We start from the raw sequence: 25,936 nt of genomic DNA, 5'->3' as shown, positions 1-25,936 counted from the left end.
TATTGAGATTGGATAGAGGCTGATAAAATAAATCATTAAGCCTTTGTATGCACTTTTAATTAAAAAAGCAGACAACATGAAACTTTTTGTTTCACTGTTTAATAGCAAAAGCACACAGATACAATTTTAACTTGAAAGTAACAAAATAAGGGAGGGATTGTAATTAAGGAAAACTGTTCCATTCCTCGAAGTAAGTCTAACTGAACTTAACTTTTGAATAGACATATAGCCTTGTTGTAGAAGTTTAATATGAACTGTATTATGCCTGAGTTTAGGAATAAAACATATTTCCCTCCATTTAAATTGTTTAATCATTTGGAAATATGGGACCCTATATAATTTAGTTAATATTTATATTATCATCAACTTCAGGAAAAAAATGTTAATATGTTACTATTTTTCAAAACACAAATCAGATGCATGTAAATTCTGTGAATATCCTGTTACATAAAACTGACTACCTTGATGAATAGTTAAATATATATAGCTTTGGGAAAGCACCCATAAATGATATTAATGGAATTCTTTATTTCTTAAGATGTTGACAAAGACAGAATTTTGATGCATTTTGAAAAGTTTAATATGAATTTGGATAATATATTTGACATTTCTCATCAGTATCCATTATACAAATATAATTTTAAGAGAAGATACAGTATGTTGAAGTGTATATATATTTTAGGCAGAAACAATGTTCTACGAAGAAGCAGTTCGTTAAACTTTTGTTCAGATTTATATATTTGGGATTGTCTGTGTTGAACTATGTTCTATATATAGAAAATGAATACAATTGTAAATTGTTCTCGGTGGGTATATATCAAACAAAACTGATTTATGATATTAATATATATTAATTCTGGCTTGGGCTAAAGAGAAAATTTCTTCTCTCACTGAGTACATTGGCTCAATATAATGAATGTATTTCAATGTTAAATTTAACTTGACTGCTAGAAAATTATTTTACATTACAGTATGTATTATGTATGCCCAATTTTGCTTGGGGAAATGGCTTCTGAGATTGGTTCAAATAAATGTCTTTGTTGAATTACAACTGTTACTTCTATAAAAAAGGGTTTGTCAGATCAGAATAACTATAAAATAAGGTCTGTAATAAGCAATTTTACTATAATAATCAGGTTTATGTATATGCATTACAATAAGAAAATTTTTATATAAGCAGCCTTACTCTTGGAATCTTTGAAACAAGAAATTTGGAATAATGGAAATTCTCATTGTTTGAATTGCATTCATTGAAAATAATTTGCAGAATATGAAAGCTTAAAAGACTCAGGGCTCATTTAAAAGTGATTGGAATAATGCTGCGCATGTCACAGTTGCTTCTAAACAAAAGAGGAGGAAAATCACATTTTGGAATATTGGCATTTCATCCAACTCTTGAAAAATGCCTTGCATTTCAGAGTATCTGTAAATTTATGCATTAATATATTTCTTAAAAAATAATTCCTCATATACAGTATATATAATAACACAGTAATATAGAACAGGATGGTGTACTGCAGTTTACTTAACATCAGGTTCCTCATTGTATTGTTGGGAGTATTTTTCTTCAATTGCTATCACAAAGCTAAAGTATGGTAGGTTTGAAAAAGTTAGGCTCCATCAATACTAATAAGATTTTGTTAATTTATGACTGATGTCTCATTTGACCCATGAATTGCTCTTCTTTCTTCTTGCAGCAATGCAAAGTTACTGTGGGATGCTCAGAGCTTTAGTGGAGATTTAACATGACCTTAATTCAGCCATCTGTTACAGATTTGGCAGAAGTGATCTGAAGCAGTGGTCAGAACTTTTTTCACATGTTTAGAAGTTAGGGAAATCTTTTGAATCATTCTTTGCCAGACAATGATGTAGAACAGGAAGAAAAAAAGAAAATAATTCCCATGAAGTCGAGGCCTCACCGTCTGCCTTCAGCAGTCCTGAAAGGCAATTAGCATTTCAACCAGCCAATTTAGTTACATGCAATGAAGTACTAGGGCCTGTAATTTGCTTTCCTCAGCTTGGTGCTGTTGAGAACTAGACCTTGTGTAATCCTCTCAAAGTACCTTTATTTCCTGCATGGTTATTGTTGCTAGCCTTAAATAATTAATCAACAAAGAGGTTTCCTTGTCTTGAACTCCAGGGGTTCCATGAGGCAGGAGAAGCAAAGTAGTTGGCTAATAAGAGAATGATTATAATGATTAAATAGTAGTTATTAAATTATGGACTAGATTACAAGGTTTAGTATGGCACTAAAAAAACACCAGTGGTAAGGTGGATATTTTCCAGATAAAATTTCAAGCCTATATTTTCTTCAATAAGCTGCAAAGCACATTGCAGTTAAAATCAAAATGGACAAATGAGGCAGTGCAATTAGTAAAAATGAATGGAAAATGAAAAATGTAATTGCATCCTAAGAAAGTCAGCAAGATGAAAACATTCACCTTTTTTTAAACATAACTGAATGAACAAATAAAATTGGAATACATTTCTATGAAGTACATTAAGTTTAGAACTCCTGAATACAACTACTAGCATTTGATTATACTTGCACAATTGCACTGTGCTCAAAAATGAGCTATGGCACTTAGCAAACATTTAATATGTGTTTATTATAAAACTGGGTAATGAAACGTATGAAAGCAAACAAGCTCAGAGAGTACCAAAGACTCCAGATTTAATATGATTTGTGATTCATATTTTGTTTATTCACTTGGAAAAAATTAATTAACAGAATAGTTCTAGCCATGTCTTGCATAATGGAATGAAATATTACCAAATCATTGCACATAGAATTTTAAGGGAGGGGCACTGTTAGCTACTTGTGGTCTTTTCTATAATGTGGCTTTTCAACAGCTGGTAAATACAGCAACTGGAGGGTTTTCTCCATTTTAGTAATATGCTGGGGAGAATCAGCAGTCTGCTCCATTTATTTCATGCAGCATAGCAGTCCTTGCTTCTTTACAAGCAGCCTTAGGAATCCTGAAATGAGTACATATTTTAAATCAGTTAATAGGTTTGGATATTTATACATTAATTTTGTTTGAAATAATATATCTTTCTTCTTTATCACAAATGCACAACATGTAGCTAATCTCAGCATAGTTCTTTTTGGTGTTTCATTTTAGAAACTACTGTAGAGTCAAACATACCTCTACCATGAGATACAAACATAGTGTTCTGTTGCAAGCAAATACATTGAAATTATGACAGAATAGCAGCAGCGATCAACTATGCTACTTTTTAATCTTGCAATATTACCTTATAAAGAACTGATTCTTGGAGCATCAGCTACTTAGAGAGTTACTGATGTTTTCCTGGGAAGATTGTATTAAATTTCTGATAGAAAATGATAATAATAAAACTGTGACATGGACATTATAAAATTGTTTTTCTAAAGTTAACAAGAGAAAATTATTTTATATAACTTGCCATTTTTAATGTATTTTCATGTATATATCTCTTAACATTCTGGAGATGTTATTTCAGCTACCTTCAGCACCTGAAGTAATCCAAAGCTAAGGAGGGTCTCTTCTGACCTCTTTCTTCACCCACTGTGCAGCTGCAGGTCATGCCCTATCTGATGTAATAATTGTTGCCTTTTACAGTTGTAAAAGAACAAAACAGCTACTTATATAAATCCTATCCTGCTGTAATGATATGTAACACAGACTTCAGAGATAGGACGAAGATATGATGCCTAGGGAATGGTCAGATGAGATAGGGCATAACCTGCAGCTGCACAGCGGGTGAAGAAAGAGGTCAGAAGAGACCCTACTTAGCTTTTTAACCTGTAAAGAAGATGGCTGGAGAACTGTACTTTGAGGTTTGCAAGATTTCTACAGTAAAGTAGAATTAGCTCATGTGGTCATCTTTCCTGTGTGGTTTAACTGGGAAGGCTGACATCTGCCAAAGTAAATGATGAAATATCAAAAATTGGAATTACTGATTTTATTTTAAAAAAATGGAGTACTAGTTGAATGATTTAAGGTTAAGCCATAGCATGGAAAGTAAAGGTGCAAAACATCCTCTCCCAGAAGCCCTGTAGATTTTACAGGAGGCCTCAACTCCTGCTTAGGGGTAGCAACCTTTCAAGGCATTTTGGAGTTGTCTAGATCTAATTTTTAAGACACTATCCATAACTGGAATAATTTTATGAAAGATTGATTTAATATATTTGTCATTTTTCATACACACACACACACACACAGAGAGAGAGAGAGAGAGAGAGAGAGACTCATATGACATTATGTATGCATATGCATACGTCACAAATAAAATATAATAAGGAAGAATTTTTGTTAACTGAATAATTGATGTCATGATTATTAGTCTCTTGTTGCACAGTAGTAACTTTATAGTTTTAGTAAGATAATAGAATTCAAGTACTGTAACTCTAAACGTGGTTACCTTGCTGTACAAGGATTGTGTTTTCAAGTTTATTTTAGCATGGTATTTAGTATGGGAAGATACTTGCTTCATCTAAGGTAACTTCTGATGTTAAAAGGCCAGCCACCTTACTTCTTTAAAGAACAATGACTACATTGCAAATTAATTTGATTTTTCTCATACTTTACAAGGACAGCACTTTATGTTCAAAAGGCAAGGTTTTAACTTCAATTAATAATTTCAAAATTACAAACAAGATGCATTTAATTTCAACAAAAAGTTATCACATTAATTCTTTTTATGCTACCGTCTTGGCTCATTCCTTACTGAATTTCAAATTCAGTGGAACCTCGGGTCACGAACGCTTCTGTCTGCAACCAAATCGGGTAACTATCAGAATTTTCAGAAAAGTTTTGTTTCTGGTTGTGAACACATCTTTGGGTGGTGACCAGACATAGCTGTGGCAATTTTCCCTGTTGTGGCCGTTTCCTCTTTGGCACCAATATTTTTTGTCCGCGTATGTGCAGTCAGTCATGCTTCTGGCTAGGACCAAATCAGGTTGCGACTGAAGTCCTGGAACAGATTATGGTCATGACCCAAGGTTCCACTGTTGTTAAGATAATGATTAGTGTTAGAATTAATTTAGATTATCTTCCTGGAAGTTATAGAAATGAGAATCTTCTTTGCTGACATGCTACTATTATTTGTTTCTGACTGCTACAAAGCTACAAACTATAAACTTATACACAGTCAGCCAGATTTGCCATTTTTTATCCACCTATTGAATTTTTCCCAAGGACCATTATGGCTAGTTTATCATGCTGTTATTTGTAGTCAGTCTGTATGTTTTTATTATTATATGCACCAAAATGTAAAATTACACCTGCTACTTCTGATGTTGGCCTTCACATTCTCCTCCATGCTGCATCGAGAGCCCAGGATGGGTTGACTCCTTCCTATGACATCATTTAGCTGAGTCTGTACTAAGATATAAAAGCCAGCCCCCGGAAGAGACCCCAGCTTTTGACTCAGCTCCTTTCAGTTAGTAGCTGTGTCTCTGAAAGCTTCTGCTAGATAACATTCACCAGCGATCTTCAGTGCCGTATTTCCTCGTTTCAAGCAGCCCCCAGAATCTGGGCAGCTGCTCTTCCAGGAGAGCAGGGCTCTCTCTCTCTCTCCTGCAGCGTTGGGAGCAGTGTTGCCAAAGTGCTGTTCAGGAAAGTTAGGCAGCATCTGTAGACCCCCCCCCCCCACGTCTGTGTTTTGAGCGGTCGTAAAAAGCGATTGGCAAACCGATACCAGTGTCAGCCAGCTGATAGTGTGGCCAGAGGCTGCCCTTTCCTTTGCTGACTTCACCTGGGGCTCTTTATAGCCTAAGGAGCGATTCTTCGATCTCGGAGCCTGTTTCTCCTAGTCAGTGGCCATCTTGGATTGAAGCCTTCCACCACGAGGGGAGCGGCCATTTTGTAAGCCCGGGTGCCAATTTATACCCTAACGGGCTTAATACAAAAAAATTACAAACAGTTTCCACCGTAAGAGCTTTTATTCTTCAAATGGAGCAAGATAAGGGTCAGGCAGAGTCCTGTCCCCCACCCCCATTGGAACAGTCTCTTAAGCCAATAAGAGAAAAAAGTTGTAGGCAATGCACCCAATCAGTCCAGAGGGAGGTGGCTGCTAAAATCAGAGCTAAGGCTCTAGCCCCTAAGAAGGCAACTCAGGCTGAGTTGAGGGCAGAAACGCGCAGACGCGCAGACGTGCAGCCCTAGAGAGGCAGTTCAATAGAACTATTCAACAGAAGGGAGTGCAAGTGATACCTGTGGGCACCAGCCAAGCCCTCCCAGGGGAGGAGAAGTTATCTATGAGCCTCTCCATCCTCCATCCTGGTCTCCTGAGGCTTTTGCAGTACAATGATCCTCAGGATCTAAGCAGATCTGGGCCTTATTTCCAACAGGCTTCTGGGCCCTATGCTCCTCCCCCTCCCTCCAGGCCTCGAACCTCTTCTCAATCTAGGCCCAAAGCCACCTTCACTCCCTCAGCAGCGGGCCTTTGGCCTTCTGCCCCTAACTTTGAGCATAGACCAGGGGATATCCAATATGTTGTCTCTTTGACCACTAGGCAGGGATTGGCTGAAGGCTTCAAACAAATCCTTCGACCTCCAGAAAGGGTTCAGGCCCTTCTCCCTTCTCAATCTATAAGTTGCCCCATCACCCTGATTTACACAGGCCCCAGGACCTCAGGGTCCATTCTTCGCTACCAGAATGGGAGGAGGTTGATGAGGAGGGAAGGGCTTCACGATCTGAACACAGTTACTCCTCTCGTTCAGAACGTGAAGAGGGCGAGACCTTTGACCAAAATCTTCAGAGGACTCTCTCCCAGAGCAGACATTCTCTGCATTGGTCTTCAATCCTTCTCTCTTCAGGGCATTACTCAGCATGGCCTTGGTCACTGCCAAGCTGTCGCCAGAGGAAGTGGCTCCTGAGCCACAAGGAATTCCCTCTAGCCAGGGAGACTCATTCTTCTCCAAGCTTGTAGTGCATACAGGGGTGCCTTCTCCCACTTTGTTCCTGGATATGGTCAAGGAACAGTGCGCTTCCCCTTTGGCAGGTCCTCGCCCATCTTCTCTGGATAAGTGTTTCTACAACGTCAGCGCAGCCCTGGAAAATTCCCTGGCAGTGCCTTCTGTTGACATTCCAGTTCTGGCCTCATTCCGATTTTCTGGCACTCTCACGTGGGCATCCATACGGTGGCTGCACCAACTCCAGATTAGATTGCCTACATCTGACCTTCGGTCTCACCAAGGCCTTAATAAGATTATCGCAGCGGCGGAATTCACTGCAGATGCCACTCTCAATTCCGCCAAATTTGCATCTAGGGCCATGGCATCTTCAGTAGCAGCAAGAAGACTGTTATGGCTCAGAAATTGGCAGGTGGAGTCATACCGTAAATGGAAGCTGGTTTCAGTTCCATTCGCGGGCGATAAGCTTTTTGGCAATGCTCTGGGACCTTATCTCATCGAAACCAGAGATAAACGTAAAATTCTCTCTTCCTCTGGGAAGAGAGCCGACTATTGCGCAGCTCCTTATACTGGTAAACAGCCCTTTCGGGAGGGTGGGTATTGTGGAGCGGCGGAGGAACGAGGCTGAACCAGGGTGCAATGTAAAAGGCTTTATTACTATGAATAAAGGGTTGCCGCGTCTGCCTTCTCACTAGGCAGACTAGCTAGCGACAACAGGCTGGCACTGCTCGACAGCCGCCTTTTATAACCGACTGTCAAACGGTGCCAGCCAATGGGAGCGGCTGGTGCTCCCGCTCAAACAGCGGACCTGGTTGGGGACTCCAACCAGTTCCAAAGACATAATACTCCTTTCCCCCAGCTGGGAGCATGCGTAGTCCTTCAGGTAAGTTGGTTGTCTGCGCTGGCGGCCGGAACGTCGCAACCCGGGCAAGCTGCTGGCTGGCGTCAAGTCCTCGCCCCCAGGCATCATCTCGGAGGTTGTCGGGAAGTGGGTTCGGTCAGGTGTGGTGCTCTGTGAATTTGGTAAGTCCACATTCTCGGGCTGACCTTGGTGAGTCGCTTGGTCCGGCCGGCAGGCTGGTTCGCTTGGCTGTTGGCTCGATGTCTCTTGTTGACAGCTTGGACCCTCCAGCAGAGCCTCCTGGTCGATGGGGTAGCTCAGATCCTGCAGGGAGCTCCCGACTGGGCAGGCTGGTACCGGCAGGGAGTCCTCGGTGCTAGGAGGTCGGGTTGGGTTGGTATCAGTTGTGCTTCTCCATCGTCTACGGAGCTGGTCCATGTGTCTACGCCACAGGCATCCATCTTCCAAGAGGACCCTGTAGGATCTAGGACCTGTGACTGACACAACTTGACCTGGTACCCACAGAGGATCCCCTGCATAATTCCTGGCGTACACCAGGTCATGCAAGGCAAAGTCCCTGACCAAACTGTCAGATCCCAAAGGGGTGTCTGGGCAATAGTGGGGGTGCAACCTGTCCAGGGTGGTCCTCAGGCGTCTCCCCATCAAGAGTTCGGCAGGGGATTTATTAGTAGCAGTGCATGGCGTCGTATGTTGGCTCAGGAGGTAACGTGACAGTTTGGAATGCCAGTTTTCCTGGCCAAACCTGGCAAGTGCCTCTTTTGCTGACCTGACTGCCCTCTCAGCCATCCCGTTGCTAGCGGGGTGAAAGGGGGCTGTAAGGATGTGTCTGATGCCCAAGTTGGCAACGTACATGCTAAACTCACATGACGTGAACTGGGGGCCATTGTCAGACACCAGTGTGTCAGGGAGCCCATGGGTAACGAAGAAGCGGGTCAGAGCCTTAACAATTGCTTGAGTGGTTGTCGAGGGTAGTAGGGCCAAGTCTATCCACCTGGAATAAGAGTCTACTACAACCAAGAAGGTCCTGCCATGTACTGGTCCAGCCAGGTCGATGTGCAGGCGAGACCAAGGACTACTAGCACTCTCCCACTTGGTAGGCGTGGCTGCTGGTGGGGCAGCCCTGGTTTCTTGGCAAGGTTGGCATGAGCTTACCCAGTTGGAGATTTGGGCATCCATGCTGGGCCACCAAACGTAGCTGCGGGCCAGAGCCTTCATCCTTACGATGCCCGGGTGGCCTTCGTGAAGTACCTTCAGGATGGGTGCACGAAGAGTGGCTGGAATGACTACCCTTGTCCCCCACAACAGACATCCTTGTAGTTTCGACAATTCCTGCTTATGGGTTTTGAAGGGAGCAAAGTCAGCGGTGTATTGCGTTTCTGGCCACCCCCTTCCCACCCAGTCCATAACTTGGGCAATTATTCTGTCTTTTTTTGAGTGCGCAGCAATGTCCTCGGCTGTAACCGGCAATTTAAGTTCGTTAACTTCCGGGGGCTGGCTTTTATATCTTAGTGCAGACTCAGCTAAATGACGTCATGGGAAGGAGTCAACCCATCCTGGGCCCTCTCGCAGCATAGATAGAAAGGGCATTCAGGGTAACTGCTACCAATGCCCATTCATCAAGTTCTTCCTGAGAACCTGGATATTATAATGTATCAGTATAGCATATGTGTGGATCCATGTGGTGTGACTTTTTGTGATTGACAGATGGAAAAACATAGTGAAACAAGCCTATCATTAATGTTATACATCTAAAATAATGAAATTGATAATCAATCAAACCTTTTCTGGGTAGTCCAGTAAATCCAGTAAATAAGGGAGAGTGAATAAGGGACAGGAATAATGCATAATGAGTCCCACAAGACAATTTAATGCCTGAGAAAATAATTCCATTTGTGATAATTCCAGTAGATAGAATATACACATGTTGATCCAACTAATAAATACTAGAGGAAATCCATAATCAACAAAACTTGTTTCAAAAATTTCCATTAAACATATCAAAATCCTTTTTCATGTCTAGCAAAACTTTGTAATAATATTAATTAATTTGGGGCAAGGCAATATTCTAATACACAATGGCAAGTAAAATCCTTAGCAAAATAGATGTCCAATACATTGATATATCTGTATCATATTTAGAATGACTATGATAATATGTGCAGTATGTTTAATTGAACATTCTCTCACACACATATACACACACATACATAAAAATCTTCTAATCAATTACTCCAGATAATTGAAATAAATTATTAGCAATTAAGCAAAATTGCCATACCTTTTATAGATTTGATTTTCTACTTTTTTTGTATATATATTTGACTAGCCCACCCTTGAGAAAAAGGCATAACTCTTAAGGGAGAATGTAAGATTCAAGTTTAAAATTTACCTTTTATGCCCCCATTTCACTTTTGCCTTTTTTCGTTTCAGGGATGCCCTCTGTCTGTTTATTAGTTATACTTCTTTTATCACTAATTATCAGTTTGATTTCTGGAGAAACAGAAGTAAAGTTTACAGGACAAACAGAATTTGTAGTGAATGAAACAACTACAACAGTTATACGTCTTGTTATTGAAAGAATAGGAGACCCAGTGAATGTCACAGCAATTGTATCGGTAAGAAATGTTTCCCATCTAATTGCTCTAAAGTAAATATTTACATTGTTTGCTTTCTAAAATAGAATCTTTTACTTAGGGACAAGCAGATTCATTTTTTCTTGATAATAGCAAAGGCCATACTGGAATGAATGGCAGAAATATATATAATCCAAAGAAAATATGTCAGCCATAAAGATATTTGTTTTAAGAGTGTCATAAGATGCAAATGAGCAGAAATAAGATGTATTTGTTTTTCATTTCTGGTTTGTGTATGTATATATGTATTGCAGATTCATGGTGAAAATACAGGTGATTTTTTTGACACATATGCAGCAGCTTACATATCCCAGGCAGAAACAAATCGAACTGTTTTCATTTCTGTGTGTGATGATGATATTCCAGAAGCTGATGAAACATTTATATTTTATTTGACGTTACAGGTAGGCATTACTTTTTTTACATACATACATAAATACATACATGAATACATACATACACACACACATGCACACATGGTATGCACACAGATACACATATTGTATATGTATATATGTGTGTCAGTGATGGGATTCAAATTTTTTTGCTACCAGTTCTGTGGGCATGGCTTGGTAGACGTGACAAGGGAAAGATACTGTAAAATCTCCAGTCAGAGGTGGTATTTACCATTTCTCCAGACTACTCAAAATTTCCGCTACCGGTTCTCCAAAAACGGTGAGAACCTGCCAAATATCACCTCTGATGTGTGTGTGTGTTGAAATTTTTTCTAATGTTTTTTCTTACTGCCATTGTGTACTGGCTATTCTTTATTATTTCAACCATTCTCTTTAATCTGGGTGGGGGGAACCCTCAATTTACTTGAGAAGTAATTTCAGGGAAAGTTACATTGGTACAAAGGTCTTGTACCTTCCTTAGTTACAAAGGGAGTCTATGTATCCCTCATTGTTACAATGTCTCGAGCAATCTGCAGCCATACTAGTTTCTTATTGGCCATAGTGCTGGAGTGATTAGAATGCAGTACTGTAAGCTACTTCTGCTGACTGACGGCTACCTGCAATCTGGCAGTTTGAATCTCACCAGGCTCAAGGCTGACTCAGCCTTCCACCCTTCTGAGGTTGGTAAAATGAGAACCCAGATTGTTGGGGGCAATATGCTGATTTTGTAAACCACTTAGACTGGACTGTAAAGCACTGTGAAGAGGTATATAATCTAATTGCTAATACTTATCTTCAATTTAATATTTAGGGAATTAAAAGTCTTTATGAAGAAAAGGAAGGATACATAGCCAGGGAATTTGCAAAGTAATGGACAAAAATGCAACACAAAACAAGAATATTAAGAGTATCAGATCAGTAAAGCCCCGGAATACTGGGAAAAGATGTGATTTTTCTGAAGAGATGCAGATGGGTGCTAGATTTATTTTTTATTTTATTTTATTTATTTGTCAATTGTTTACGAGATAAGTAAAAGTGTATACATAATTATGAATACATGAAATGAGTACATATAAGAAAAATAAAAGAAAAATAAAAGAAACAATAGGACAGGGACGGTAGGCACGTTGGTGCGCTTATGCACGCATTTACCTCCCTCCCTTCTATTTTAGAATAGAATCCAAAGCATTATTATAGTAGTCACTCACCAATCAAATCCTCCTATAACTTGTATTTGAAATAATTTTTGATACTGATTCTGACTTTAAATTGTTTGTTTCTAAAATAAGAACATTTAAAATTTGACCTTACTCAATTTCATACTGACATATAAAATTTTATACCGACAATCTCATTCAGTGTCTGAACTGGAGAAAAAAAGAAAATTGAATGCTGATCGTTTTGCACACATCTTTTTACTTTCCTTGCATATTTATTAAAACCAGATGTAGATTTATTTGTCTGAGATGACAAAATACACATGTCTATAATAACTTAAGTTTACAGTTTGACATTATTTAAAATAAATTATACAATTAATTATGATCACTAAGTTGTTTTAAACATGAGAATTAGAGTATTTGATTCTCAATTCGGAAAACCCATTCAAAAATATTGGGGACTTCTTTTAATTCATTTATTATTATTTATTAAATTTGTTTGCTGCCCATCTCATCATGAGGTTTTGTTTTGTTATTCGGACCTCTAGCATAGGGAGATTCTGATCACTGCAGATAGATCACTAGTTAGTATGAGATAATTACGTAATGAACTTCATTATTATTTAATATGCTTTCACTTTTTTCCTTTAACTAAAATAAAATTGATCAATGAAATACATAATTGTTTTAAATACAATCAGTGTGATCTCTCTATATTTATTTACTCATAACTGCAAAATGGTTTATTTCAGTAGGGTTTTACACAAAAGCTGTTCAGGTTCTTGAAGGACCTGAGGGAGGAAAGGAATGCATATTTCTCATCTAGCATCTTATTGCTATGGTATCATTAGCTATGATTAATGATTGTCAAAGTTTGAGTCAAACACTTTTTTGTTTAACCAGATTGAGTCTATAGGATTTGAGTTTCGTGAAAAGTGCTTTTGCGGTATTTCCTTCATTTGAGTACTTTCCCTGGAATGTGTCACAAACATTTGTTTGCTCTGTAAACACAGACATTAGTGAATAGAAGAATCTTTTCTCCTGTTATATAGAAGTGTTTGTTTATCTTGATTTTCTGTTTTGTCTGCCATGTTTGTTTTAGAAGCCACTTCAAGGAGTAAAGCTTGGATTGCCTAGAGCTGTAACTGTAACAATTTTATCAAATGACAATGCTTTTGGAATTATTTCTTTTGATATGGTATGTTTTCATTTACTGCATCTGTTTACTTAAATTAGAATGATAAGAAAATATCTCGCACAGAAAATGTGCTCGCTTATTATTTAAATATATATCCTTTTCAAATAAAAAATCATACTTAAATTTATAAATAGAATATATAAAAATGGAATGTTGTAAGCTGCCCAGAGTCACCTATGTGTGACTCTGTGAATTTCTTTAATAAATAAATACTGTGAGAATACTGAAAACTCATCAAGCAAAATCACATCAGTAAGAAATTAATAAGAGCACCCACAGAACAGCAATAAAACAGAATAAAAGACAAACATCCATTTGAATTTAAAAAAAATAACTGTAAGCAGCCCCATCAATATAGCATTCCAGAGCTAATAGCTGTTACCAAAAAAAACCCACTCTTATTTTCCCAGTAAAAAATTCTACTAGTTTCATCTTAGAAAGGAGAAATACTCTTTAAAATATTTTGAAAATTGATAACATAATGGATATTCAAAGTATAGCGGTTGATCATTTGTGCCCAAAACTAAATCGTAGCTTAGCCATAAATGTCACGTCTACTTATTCAACAGCAGGATGTTGCTATTTGAAAGTTATTTGTATAAATGCATTCTTTCACTATTTAAATTAGCAGTTGTTGGAATTTAAGATTTGATTTTTACAGTTTTCTTCAAGCAACCACAAGTCTTTGTGGGTTCTTTATATCATATATACAGTATATATTACTATCTATATTATCACTTCAGAAATGAAATAGGGGAAGCATGAATATGATGATTGGCAAGAAACTACAAGGTCAGGGTCAAATAAGGTGAAAATAGCTGTTCATTGAATTTAGGGGAAAAAAATAAGAAATAGAATGCAGAAAATAAAGCATTTCCCATCAGTGCATTGTTTCTTAATAAGTCTTATAAACTCTAGTACTACTCTGTTCTTAAGAGGATGATTTAGCATTAAATATATTATATTGTAAAATATAATTGATTCTTTATATTTAATAAATCAATAATATATATAAATAATATATTAATTATTTGTAGAACATGTTTTAGTGGGTAAAAAAACAATCATTACCAATATTGAAATCTTTGATATACTTGATTATCAGAATTAATTTGTTGTTGAAAAACAGTATATCATTATTGGATGAATTCATAAACTGAATTAATTTGTCACTAGGAGGATGTATGTACATGTTTAAAATAGCCTTTTGTGTATTCGGTTCCCTAAATATTTCATTGATGGCTGATCTTTTTTCTCTCCCCCCCCCCCCAAATCTTCAATCTCATCTCTAAATTTTAGCCTACCTTAATTACATTGACTGAGCCCAGGGGCGAGAATGAATCAGTGCCTTTTACTTTAGTTAGAGAGAAGGGAACATATGGGTTGGTCACTGTGTTCTATGAGGTAAGCATGCTGAATTAGGTTTACTTTAAAAATGTTCTTTTGAATAAACGAGAAAGTTTGAATCATTGTGGTAGATGAATTTGACATTTCTTAAATGAAGTAGAGCTTGCCATTTCTAAATATTCTACTTAGCAGGAGTATTTTCATTTTCAGGATAGTCACCTGACCAGATCATTATTAATATCTGTTCTGTCCTGGGGAAGTTGGGTTGAACTTGTGAGCTCTTGGAGTATCCAGCAGGACCAGGAAAATATTGGTCCTAAATTGTGTTATTGGAACAAGGGAAGATTTTCATGGCAAGAATCAGTTTTTTCAGGACCAGAAAACATACTGATGTAATAATTTCACTTGTAATCTAACATTCCATGCTGGACTTGATAAACTTGATCTTTTAGCCAAAGCTACAGAGATTTTATAGCGACCTTGTTTGAAGTTATAAAGTCTGACACACTAGTGGTTTTAAATTCTGCTCCTTTTTTCATCCAGTAAGGATCTTAACAGGTGAACAGCTTTTAGAATTGGAATCAGTTCAAAGTCAGATTTTGCTATTTTCAGATATGGAATCTAATAACTTCTATTATGTGAGTAGGTATTCGGAGAAATCCTTCTTGGCTGTAGGCATGATACATTTCAGAATCATAAAAGTTTCATACATTTCAGAATCATAAGACTTTTTAGGCAAATGCTATAAAACATGTTACAAATTAGCTTTATTCCACAAAAGCATAAATAACCAGTTTTTGATAGATACTCATTAAATTTATATTAGCCTTTTGAAAAAAACATTTCTACCTCATAAACCCCTTTAAAAAGACAGATAATAATTAAAACTCTTCTTCCTTCTCTTATTTTGAGTTTACATTGGGTTTGGTATGAGTTCCTCAGTATATTAACTGATTCAAACTGCCTACATGTATTAAATCCATCTCCTGATTCTTAATGTATTAGAAGAAGAGTTGCCATTTTTATTTTTGTTTATACATGTGTTCTACAGCTACAGTTGAAGTGTACAAAACTACCTTGTGGATAAATGTGGATATTTTAAACTACTGTAGCTCCACTTCGAAGAACCATTTCCGAATTTTTTTGAATAACTGTTATTGATGCAGTCCTCAGGTTTCCTTCAGAAATGATTGTCTAGACATTTTTGAGATCTTATTTTCTGAATGTTTTAATTGTTGAAGTTAACAATATGTATTTTTAATTGATATAACAAATCAGTACTTCTATTAAACATCTTCAGCTTTCTTCATAGGTACAAGGTGGTCCAAATTCTCCTGAAGAAGATTTGAGTCCAGTAAAGGGAAATATAACTTTTACACCTGCCACAGCTGTCTTGATTTATAATTTATTTGTTCTTGATGACCAGGTAAAAATATATATCAGTTATATTTACCCATTTGATCGATTAGTAAATTAACAAAAAAGATAAAAGAAAAAGTAGCAGAGTTTATTTGGAAAGCAATTGGTTTGCTTGCAAAGAAGTTACAGTCTTTCAGATTTTTACCATCAAGCAATTCTTGTAATTAATGTTTCACAAAGTTTTTGAATCTTCAAAGGAAATAGTGGCTGAATTTAGTGGCAAGAAAATAAAGCAAAAAAAAAACATGTAACATATGGTTTTATCTATAAAGTACTAATTACATGAATCTGAATGAGAAATATAAATTATGCTTTAGTAATGTATATCTTATTTATTCTAGGTATCAGAAAATGATGAAATATATATTATACATTTGAGAAGCGTGGAAGGGGGAGCTGAAATTAATTCATCAAGAAATTCTGTTGAGATTATTATTAAAGCAAATGACAGTCCAGTGCGATTCACTCAGAGTATTTATATGGTAGATGAAGAAGATGATATAATAGCAATCATGGTAGTGCGAGGAAAAGATGATGGTGGAAATAGAATTGGACCAGATGAAAATCAAGTTTCCATATGCTACATCATTGTAACTGGGAACTCTACACTCCATGCACAGCTTAACTTGGATTTTCTAGATCTACAGCCAAATACAACTATTGTTTTCCCACCTCTAGTGCATGAATCATATATTAAATTCAAAATCCTTGATGATGCCATACCAGAAATTGCTGAAACGTTTCATATCATGCTACTTAAAGACACTTTGCAAGGAGATGCCATTTTGAAAAATCCATCAATTGTCCAAGTTACCATTAAACCCAATGATAAACCATATGGAGTACTATCCATCAATAGCATCTTGTTTACTCAGACAATTGTTATCAATGAAGATCAAATGCTGAGGTATGTATTACTTTCTCATTATATTGATAATATCAGAATATATAATTTTGCTTTATAATTTAGCTAATTTTCTTAATTAAATACTTTAATTAAATCATTGACATTAATATCAGTGGGTTTTTCAGGATTTTCTAGTTTTTCTTTTACAGATTTATAAAATGCTAGTTTAGACTGACTTTCATGAAAATGAATGACTTTATTCACAAAAACACAAAAATGTCACATAAAAAACAGGAAAATGGGTAAATTAACCAATTTTTAAAATTCCAGTCTTTAATCATTCAAAAAGAATATTGAAGTCAGTGGCATTACAGTAAAATAAAAAGGCTCTATACAAATAATAATATATACAAGGTTTTGTAAAGAGAACCTTTCTAAAACATTTTAAAACATGGTGAAAGTAGGATAGATTGATATTCTCATTCTCTGTGTTTGGATTCAAAGTTATTTAAGACTTTAAAGATAAAACACAATACTTAAAAACAGATACTGATTTAGGCCAAGAAATAAAGTAGTTAGGGGTGTTGGGAGGGAGGAAATCAAGGTATCTATTGAAACCATATTATCCCAAGTGATCGAGATAGCAACTGAATCATGTGAGCTAGACCTGCTCCTTTTTAACATTTGACACTCCCCACTGACTGTCAATCAAAGCAGCACAGTTTTATCAAGGTAAGTTTAATGAGATTCCATTTGGTGCATCAGCTTCAAGAGAAAGTACACTTTCAATTCAATATATAAACCAAAAGTTTATCAAAGCATATCTAAATAGACATGTCTGGGTCAGTTGATGATGACACAACATGGAGATGACAAAATATGTATCATAATGTTGCAATGCAAACCACATACGCATGTGCAATGTAAAATACAAGTACAAAAGGAGAGATCTCTGTCATGCAGCCCCAATTCATGATTCTTTATTCCTGGATCACTCGCTTTTTTATTGAATAGCTCTGTCGATAAGAAATAGTTATAAGTGAAAAGCTAGAAAATTTTTGGGTCAAATACCCAGAATGATTGAGAGGATTTTAAAGATTAATATTCAGTTGAAACCAGAACTTTGTTCGGGACTGACAGATAAACAGCTGGAAAAAACTCATGGAACATTTTTTATATATGATAATTGCAGCAAGATGGAAAGATTTGGCTATGTCTACAACAGAGGAAGGTTTGGTGAAGATGATGGAGTTTTCTGAATGGCAAAGTTGACTTGTTTGATTAGAAAAAACACTATTTTTTGTGCATCATGTAGGTATGATGGCATCACTGTTGTAAGGAATGGTGGAACACATGGAAATATTTCAGTTTCCTGGATTATAACTCGCAATAGCACTGATTCTTCACCTGTGACAACAGATCTCACGCCACACTCAGGGGTGTTACATTTTGCTCAAGGGCAGTTATTGGCATCCCTCCATCTGAATATCATTGATGATGATGTCCCTGAAGAAGCAGAGCCATATTTGCTTCAAATTTTAGATCATACAATACAAGGAGGGGCAGAAGTGAGTGACCCAGCTGAGGTAAGTCTGCATTTATTCTTCTAAAAGGGTGCAAGCACTGAGATAGTGTTTGGGCAAAAATAATGCATAGAAAATATTGCTAAGATGTACCCATGAATAGCCATCTTATTTTTAATCTATAAAATGACATTTACTGGGATAATATTGCAAGGATTATAAATTGTTGTGTGCTTTCCTGTACTAGAGCAATTTTGATCTTGAGAAAGAAATGATGGAATCCTATTGTTGGAAACTTATCAAAAAATGATAGGGACAATAGAGTAGAGTAGAACAGATGGGATGTTAAATTTTGATGTAAATTGCACAGGAATGCTTAATGCTAAGGTGGATAATAGCTATTTCTCAATATCTGCAAAAGTTTGCCTGCTTGCTAAAAAGTTCTTGCTTTTAGTAACATAGTGTTAAGAAGTTGCTTACTCTTAAAGAATATCTAAATACCTTTGGTTTGTGAGCAGAACATTTAAGATATAGTGATAAAATTATATTCTTATGGTTTACATTTAAAACCCTTCTTGGTGATATGGCCACTTATGTTGAATTGCTATTAGTAGCTCAGTTCTAGTCAAATGTTGGAATATAGGAAAGCTCTGGATTTATGTCAATGTCTCTCAGGCGCTTTCATTTTAAATTACAAGCAAAGGACACTCAGAACAGCAAATGTTGAGTTCTTAGACTTTATCATGAGATAGCTAAAATATCAATTAGAATCATATAAATAGTGAGAAAATATAATTGGGATTGAATTAGAAATTTGCTTTTAACAAGAATCTTGTTTGTTCTTGTAGCTTTTGTTCTACATTCAGGACAGTGATGATGTTTATGGTGTAATTCAATTCTGTCATTTGGAGAATCAGAGGATAGAAAGCAGCCCAGATGGACGCTTTTTGTCCCTTAGCTTTACAAGGCAAAGGGGAACCGTGGGAGATGTGAAGCTCTTTTATATTATCTTGTATATTCCTTCTGGACCTGTGGATCCTGAACAAGCTAAAGAAGGTGTTTTAAACACTTCAAGAAGAAGTATTCTCTACTTTCCAGAAGGAAAACCTAATGACACCATTAAAGTACCAATAAGAAACGATGCATTTCTTCAAAATGGAGCCCATTTTTTAATACAGGTATATAAATTATATGCATAAAAGTTACAAATAATTCGTGATGCATAATATTATGTCACAACTGTTCAATGAGATATATCAGCAGTGCCATGATTTGCCATTCAAGTAATCTTTATGTTCCCAATATCCAAGCAATTACTATTTTTTAAACTTTCCCTATGAGAAAGTAATAATGAATTGTACTTCCCAATATACTACTCTTCTGAAAATCAATTTTCACGACATGTTTAGATAAAACTCTTTAACTGATGAGTGATTATGGGTTTTTTTTCTGTAAAAGGGAACATTATGATACAGAGCAAATAAATTTGAAGAAAATGGGAAGGGAATCGGGGAGGGGATTGAAAACACGAGAATTATTTTTTTAATTATCACAAGGATCTTTTAATGGACTATTTTTTGATATATATCTCGAGTTGTGATACCATTGTGGTTTTATATATATGTTAGGACTCTTCTTGATTTCCATGTATTATAGCCAGATGTGGTACACAGAAATGGGAAGTAGAGAAAAAGTACTAGGTTTTCTATATCAGTGAAGAAGGCGCTTCCACACAGTTCCATTTCTATTTCTCAGTCTCCTCAAAATGTATGAAAGGCAGTCATAGAATTGTCTTTATTCCTGCAAATTTTGGAAGGCTGAGAACAAGCAGCACCATTTCCTCTCACTTAGGAATAGTGTAAAAATTAACTTCCAGTCAACAACCTGCCTCATAGGCTAAAGAGGAAAAGAGAAAGAACAAAAAATAAATTGCAAAATGCTTCTCCCCCCATTTAAGTACATGTTTTCTGCATTTGTCTGTTCATTCTGCAAAAACCCTGAGCTATTGGTATGAGTTAAAATTGCCTCACCCTCAAGAGACTTATTGCTGCGTAGCAACATATCGTTCCATGAAAATAAGAAGTATTAGTATACTGATAATATTCAATTGTATATCCCTGCCCTGGCAAATTATGTGATGTTGTGGACATCCTATCCCAATTTCTGGAGGCTGTGAGGATCTGGATTGGGAACCACAAGCTTTAACCGAACACTGGCAAACTCAGTGACTTTGGATTTTGAACCCCTTTGGTTCTGGGACTAAATCATCTTTGGCATAGGACTGGGTGCACTGCCCCAATCAGATCCTATGTGCAATCTGGGGGTCCTCTTGGACTCACAATTCCTGCATGATTGGCTCAAGGTTGACTCAACTTTTTATCCTTCCAAGGGCAGTAAAATGAAGGCCCATATTGTTGGGGACAATTTGCTGACTCTGTAAACCACTTAGAGAGGGCTGGAAAGCAATGTGAAGCAGTCTAAGTGATATTGCTATTGAAGAACAGGTGGCAGCCGGGTCTAGGAGAGCCTTTGTATAACATATTGTGCACCAATTGCATCCTTTCCTACATCAAGGGGACCTACTCATGGTCACTCATGCCCAGTTACTAGTTTGTTTCAGGTTGAATTCAAGGTGATGGTAGTTGACCATTAAAGCCCTTCATGGTATGGGATTGGGATATTTGAGGGACCACCTCTCCCCAATTTTATCTGACCATTGATCAGTAGGGAGGACTTGTTATGGTTCTGTCACCTAGGAAGTTATAGTTGGTGGCAGTAGGCCTTTTCTACTGTGGCGCCTGCACTGTGGAAGTTTGTGTCCCCCCGAGATGAGGTTGCTCTCATCATTGTTGAACTTTCAGAGGTCTCAAGAATAGGTTATGCCAGCAGGCTTGGGATTCTGAGGGGCAGGTGAACTAGTGAGGTGGCTCCACTATTTTTAATTTCTTTTGTTTATTATTCTATGCTTTCGTTTGTTATTTATTCATTTATTTGTATCTTGCATTTATTATTTCTACAAATATTGCTAAGCGATAAACCTTCCTCCTCCTATGTTTCCCACAAGAACAACCTTACAAGGTGGGTTGAGCTGAGAGAAGAGAGTAACTTGCCCAAAGACCTCCAGCTGGCTTTCATAGCTAAAGTGGGACTTGAACTCACAATCTCCCACTTTCACGTCTGGTGTCTTAAGCACTAGACTAAATTGGGTCTTTTAATACTTTTTAATGTATTTCATTAATTACATTAAGTATTGAGATTTAAGAGCTGACCAGTTGCTGTAAGGCTGATGCAATGTAAAGCTGATGCAATGAGAATGAATCAGCATTGGTATTGCCTTTTTAAGACTATGTATGGGTCCACAGAAGTTTTACCTCTTTAAGAGGTGTTTATATAAGGCAGCCATTAGAGGGCATGTTTCTCTCTCCTTGTGTCCTGTATCTATTTCAGAATTCTCCATGTAGAGTTAAAAAGATTGATAGCTTGTATTTGCCTACCATGTATGTTTCTGTATATGTCTTATATATAAACCACTGTTAAATGTCTAAGTCTCTGCGTGCTGTGTTTTGCTCCTGAGTTGTCTCATAATGGTAGTCACACTGCAAATGCTCTGACAAATTGATTTTAATTTTTTTGTACAGTGCCTAGAGTTGTATGTTTGTGCAGTGGATGACTATATAAATTGGATGGATGGATGGATAGGTAGATTTACAATGTTTTAAGTAAGTACTTCCCAAGCAACAAATGGGAGGGTATCCCAAAGGTATCAGATTGATTCCAGTATTGTGCAGGTGGATTGAATCAACATAGTGGAGGAAGCAAGATGCCAATACCTCTACCATCCAGTTATCCTTAATTACTGCATCTTCTTCCATACTGGATAGGTGATACCTTTCTTCTATCACTAATGCAGGGAGGAACTGTTGAGATTCCTATGAGCATCATTAAATCCACATTACTTGTCATTTGTGCCTTGAGTGGGAATTTTTGGTTGATGATTCATGTGTTTCTTTTCTTGTCTATCCACAATATTCTCAAGACTCTTCTGTGACAGCAAAATCCAAAAATCTGAACAGTTTTCCTGTCTTGCTTCTTCATAGTACTACTTTAACTTCCATAAAATGTCATAGGGAATATCATGGCTTGCATGAGTCTAGTAATACTCCACTGATGACCATTCATTTAACAATGCTTTACAGCCCATAAAGCACTTCCAACCATGACAAAACCACCCTAGATTATTATAATCTAGACGTTTGGCAACCTGTTCAAACTTATGACTGGTCACTAAGGGTCTGACAATCCTGTGATTGCCATCTGCAATGACCACTTTGATCAATGACCAAGACTGTGGGCCCAACTGTATCATAAATCGAGGACTACTTAAAGATACATCACAGAATTTGACATAATTGATACACTCAAAGGCCTTTCTAAAGACAGTGAAGCACAGAGTGACTTCTTTTGTATATAGTTTAGCTTTCTCAATTGTCTAAGAAGCACCTACTCCTGCACCATATTCTAATTTCCAGGCTTATTTTTATCTTATATTTACTTATTTATAAGTACATGGATCCATTCAGATTTTTTACTTGTCAAAAATGTAGAAATGATTGGCTATTTCCTTCTTTGGAGATTGCATCTGGTTCTCAATTTTCTAAACATTTATAGTTATAAGCTTTTTTACTGATCCCTTCATCCCAATGCTTAATTTTTTTCTAAACCAAAAAATCTTGTCTGCTATTCATACATAATTTTAAATGACTTCCCATTTCTCTGTTTCTTTTTCAGTGTAGCTGATTCAATATTAATTTGTGCTGGTTTTACAAATATAGCGATCATGCTGTTAAAAATCTTTAATTCTGACAAGGTTATTAACATGTCTGTTATAATTAAGATAAGGACTTTTTTCATTTTGGGATTACAATTTTTTTATGTATGGAATATTCATATGGCAAAAAATAAATTTCCAGTCTAATAAGTAATACTAATAAGTAACAGCTAAAATATGTACTATTGCAGGACTATTAATAACAGAAAATCTTAAAATCTTTTTCTTATTTCAGCTGGAAAAAGTTGAATTACTGAATATTATTCCTCAAATTCCTTCTATAAGTCCTCGATTAGGTGAAATTAAAAATGTATCCTTAAGAATTACACCTGATATAGCAAATGGAGAAATTGGCTTTATCAGCAATCTTTCAATAATTTTACCTGAGCCAGAAGATTCTCTTTTTGCAGTGGTAAGTTAATCTTTCTATGCCCTGCTCTTATAAATTAAGCACAGTATTTAGAAAAAATAGCATATACCTTCATGCAGGAATGTTTTGTAACACATATCTGAAATATTTCTAATGTAATCATTGTCCTGAAATGAATGATTATTTTAGTAAGTCTGAATCATAGCTTTAAACTGAAGTTTAGAATTTATTTGTTCTTGATCATGAAAAGCCTTTTGAGTGTTTAAAATTGTGCGTTTTGTAGATACAAAAAAAAATTGTTCTTTCTCACTTCAGCTAAAATCAACCACCACTTAACTTTTCTTGTCTTATAATTTCATGGTGATAATCAAGCTAACAGTGTTTAAAGAGCTACTTTAGCAATGTTTTTTACTTTTTAGTATGCACAAAAAGTTGAAAGATAAATAAACAAACAAAGAACAAATATGTGTGTGTGTGTGTGTGTGTACATGTATATATATATATATATATATATATATTATATGTCTTCAGATTCAGAAATATGTTGTAAAATTTTAGATTGCTTACAGTTTGGAAAATCAAGTTTTGTATACATCCAACATGTGCAAATTACAAGTTTGGTATTTGTTCTAGAGCTCCATTCCTTTGCATCGAGATGGGACAGATGGACAAGCCACTGTATTCTGGAGCCTAACACCTACAGGCCTCAATTCAAAAGCTGTGACTATTGATGACATATGGCCATTTTCTGGTTCAGTTCTGTTTTTATCTGGACAAAGTGACACAGCAATCAACATTACTATTCAAGCTGATGACATACCTGAAATGAATGAGACCCTAACATTATCGTTAGACAGGTACTCTTTGATAATTAAAAAGAAACAAATTAACATCATGGTTTCCCTTGATGCAGTAATATAAAACACTTATATAACACTTAACCATAATATAATAGATGGCACATATTTAAAGTGTAATTTTAGGCATACTAACCTTGCATTCAGTCCAGAAAGCACAATGAGATTAATTTTTCAGAAAATCTGAGAACTGAATTAAGCAAGGCTAAAATAAAGAAAGACAAGGACACTATTATCAAAACACCGTGCAGATGCTGTTAACGTCAAAGGCTGAAAAACATGACAAAATTTTGTAACCAAGTAAGGCCTGGTGAAGATTTTTTGGGTTTACAATGCTGATATAAAAATATGGTTTGATTCCTATAGTAGCTGATTTTTCTCACTTAAGAGTTTTGCTCACATTTGCACTTCATCTGTTTGAGACCTATCCTTGAATCTTGCTGCTAACGTAATGAACGTATGTTTGTGTTTTTAAAATAGTGGTTTTGAACTTTAGTAACTTTAAGAATTCTGTGACTTGGTCCACAAGTTGTCAAAATTGAAAACCGTTAAAATTGAAAACCACTGTCCTAGAGATAAATTTATTGCTACACCCTTGTAAAGTGACAAACCAAACCAAAACCAAAACCATTATAACATCTCTCACTGAGGTGTGGTCCAACTAGAATTAAAAATAAATAAATAAAAAAGCAATGACAATTACACAAAAATAATGAAATGAATATTATAATTCATTATCATTTGCCTACCTATAATTAACTTTGTTAATATGATTGTATAGCAAAACAACCTTTTGGCCATTCATCTTCACCTTAAACCTCTTCAAAGGCTCAGTCTGCTATTCATATCTGCAAAATTCATAAAGGAACTTAGAAATTTCCATGCCCTTAAGAAAAACATGGCAGGTATCTTTCCATCCCTCTTTGCTCAAAGGGAGAATATTTACTAAAATAAAGCTTGATGTTCTATCTTCTGCTGCTCTGTAAGGCAGATTCTGAAATATTGCTTATAAAGAATACTTCTGTCCTTTCCAAAGACAGAAATTTTTAGCAATGTTTTACAGCCCTGCATTTTCTACAGAGAGTATGCATTAAGTATATTGCACTTTTTTTTCATAACCCATGCCAATCAGGAAAGCAAAGCATTTTGAATCCTATATGACTTAACATCTAGGTCACCCTTGTGAACTGGCACCTGACAGTTGATCACTATTTAATTTTTTTCTTGGAGAGGATAAGTTCAGGTAGAATTTGTGGCAGCATCCATTAATAAGTTATTTGCTGTTTTTACATTTCTGCAGAGTAAATTTAAGCATTTTATCTGATTAACCTTTCTTTTACTTTACATTTAAACTGAACCTATATAATTTAATACTATGTAGATATATACATTAACTTAATATTACCTAATTATGTTATTATACTTTAGGAACTATATTTTATCATTTAGCTAACCTTATAGAAATATACAGTTTTACTTATAACATGGTAATTTTATGCTGGTCTTTGAAATAAAGATTGTTGCTCTTTTCTGTTACTTTATGTCTAATTTGTTTATACAGTGTCCATCATCTGATTTGAACTTGTTTAGTTGAAA

The 25,936-nt window shown here is 36.0% G+C and overlaps 1 protein-coding gene across 5 annotated transcripts in view; it reads left to right on the top strand.

The window, feature by feature from the left end:
* ADGRV1 (adhesion G protein-coupled receptor V1) overlaps window positions 1–25,936 on the top strand; it is a 238,932-nt gene that overhangs the window by 3,930 nt on the left and 209,066 nt on the right. For all 5 annotated transcript variants that reach the window (XM_087927064.1, XM_087927062.1, XM_087927063.1 and 2 more), the window contains exons 2-11: window positions 10,194–10,378; window positions 10,651–10,800; window positions 13,054–13,149; window positions 14,449–14,553; window positions 15,809–15,922; window positions 16,257–16,822; window positions 18,078–18,348; window positions 19,134–19,463; window positions 23,349–23,525; window positions 24,117–24,340. In XM_087927064.1, coding sequence (XP_087783190.1) covers window positions 10,194–10,378; window positions 10,651–10,800; window positions 13,054–13,149; window positions 14,449–14,553; window positions 15,809–15,922; window positions 16,257–16,822; window positions 18,078–18,348; window positions 19,134–19,463; window positions 23,349–23,525; window positions 24,117–24,340 — 2,218 coding nt within the window. The remainder of the gene's footprint in view (window positions 1–10,193; window positions 10,379–10,650; window positions 10,801–13,053; window positions 13,150–14,448; window positions 14,554–15,808; window positions 15,923–16,256; window positions 16,823–18,077; window positions 18,349–19,133; window positions 19,464–23,348; window positions 23,526–24,116; window positions 24,341–25,936) is intronic.

Source organism: Pseudonaja textilis, chromosome 2 (assembly GCF_049901715.1).
Source record: "Pseudonaja textilis isolate UNSWEBS1 chromosome 2, rPseTex1.2, whole genome shotgun sequence".
Lineage (NCBI taxonomy): Eukaryota > Metazoa > Chordata > Lepidosauria > Squamata > Elapidae > Pseudonaja > Pseudonaja textilis.
Note: the sequence above shows the minus strand (reverse complement) of the source record. Positions and strands in the feature narration are given on the sequence as shown.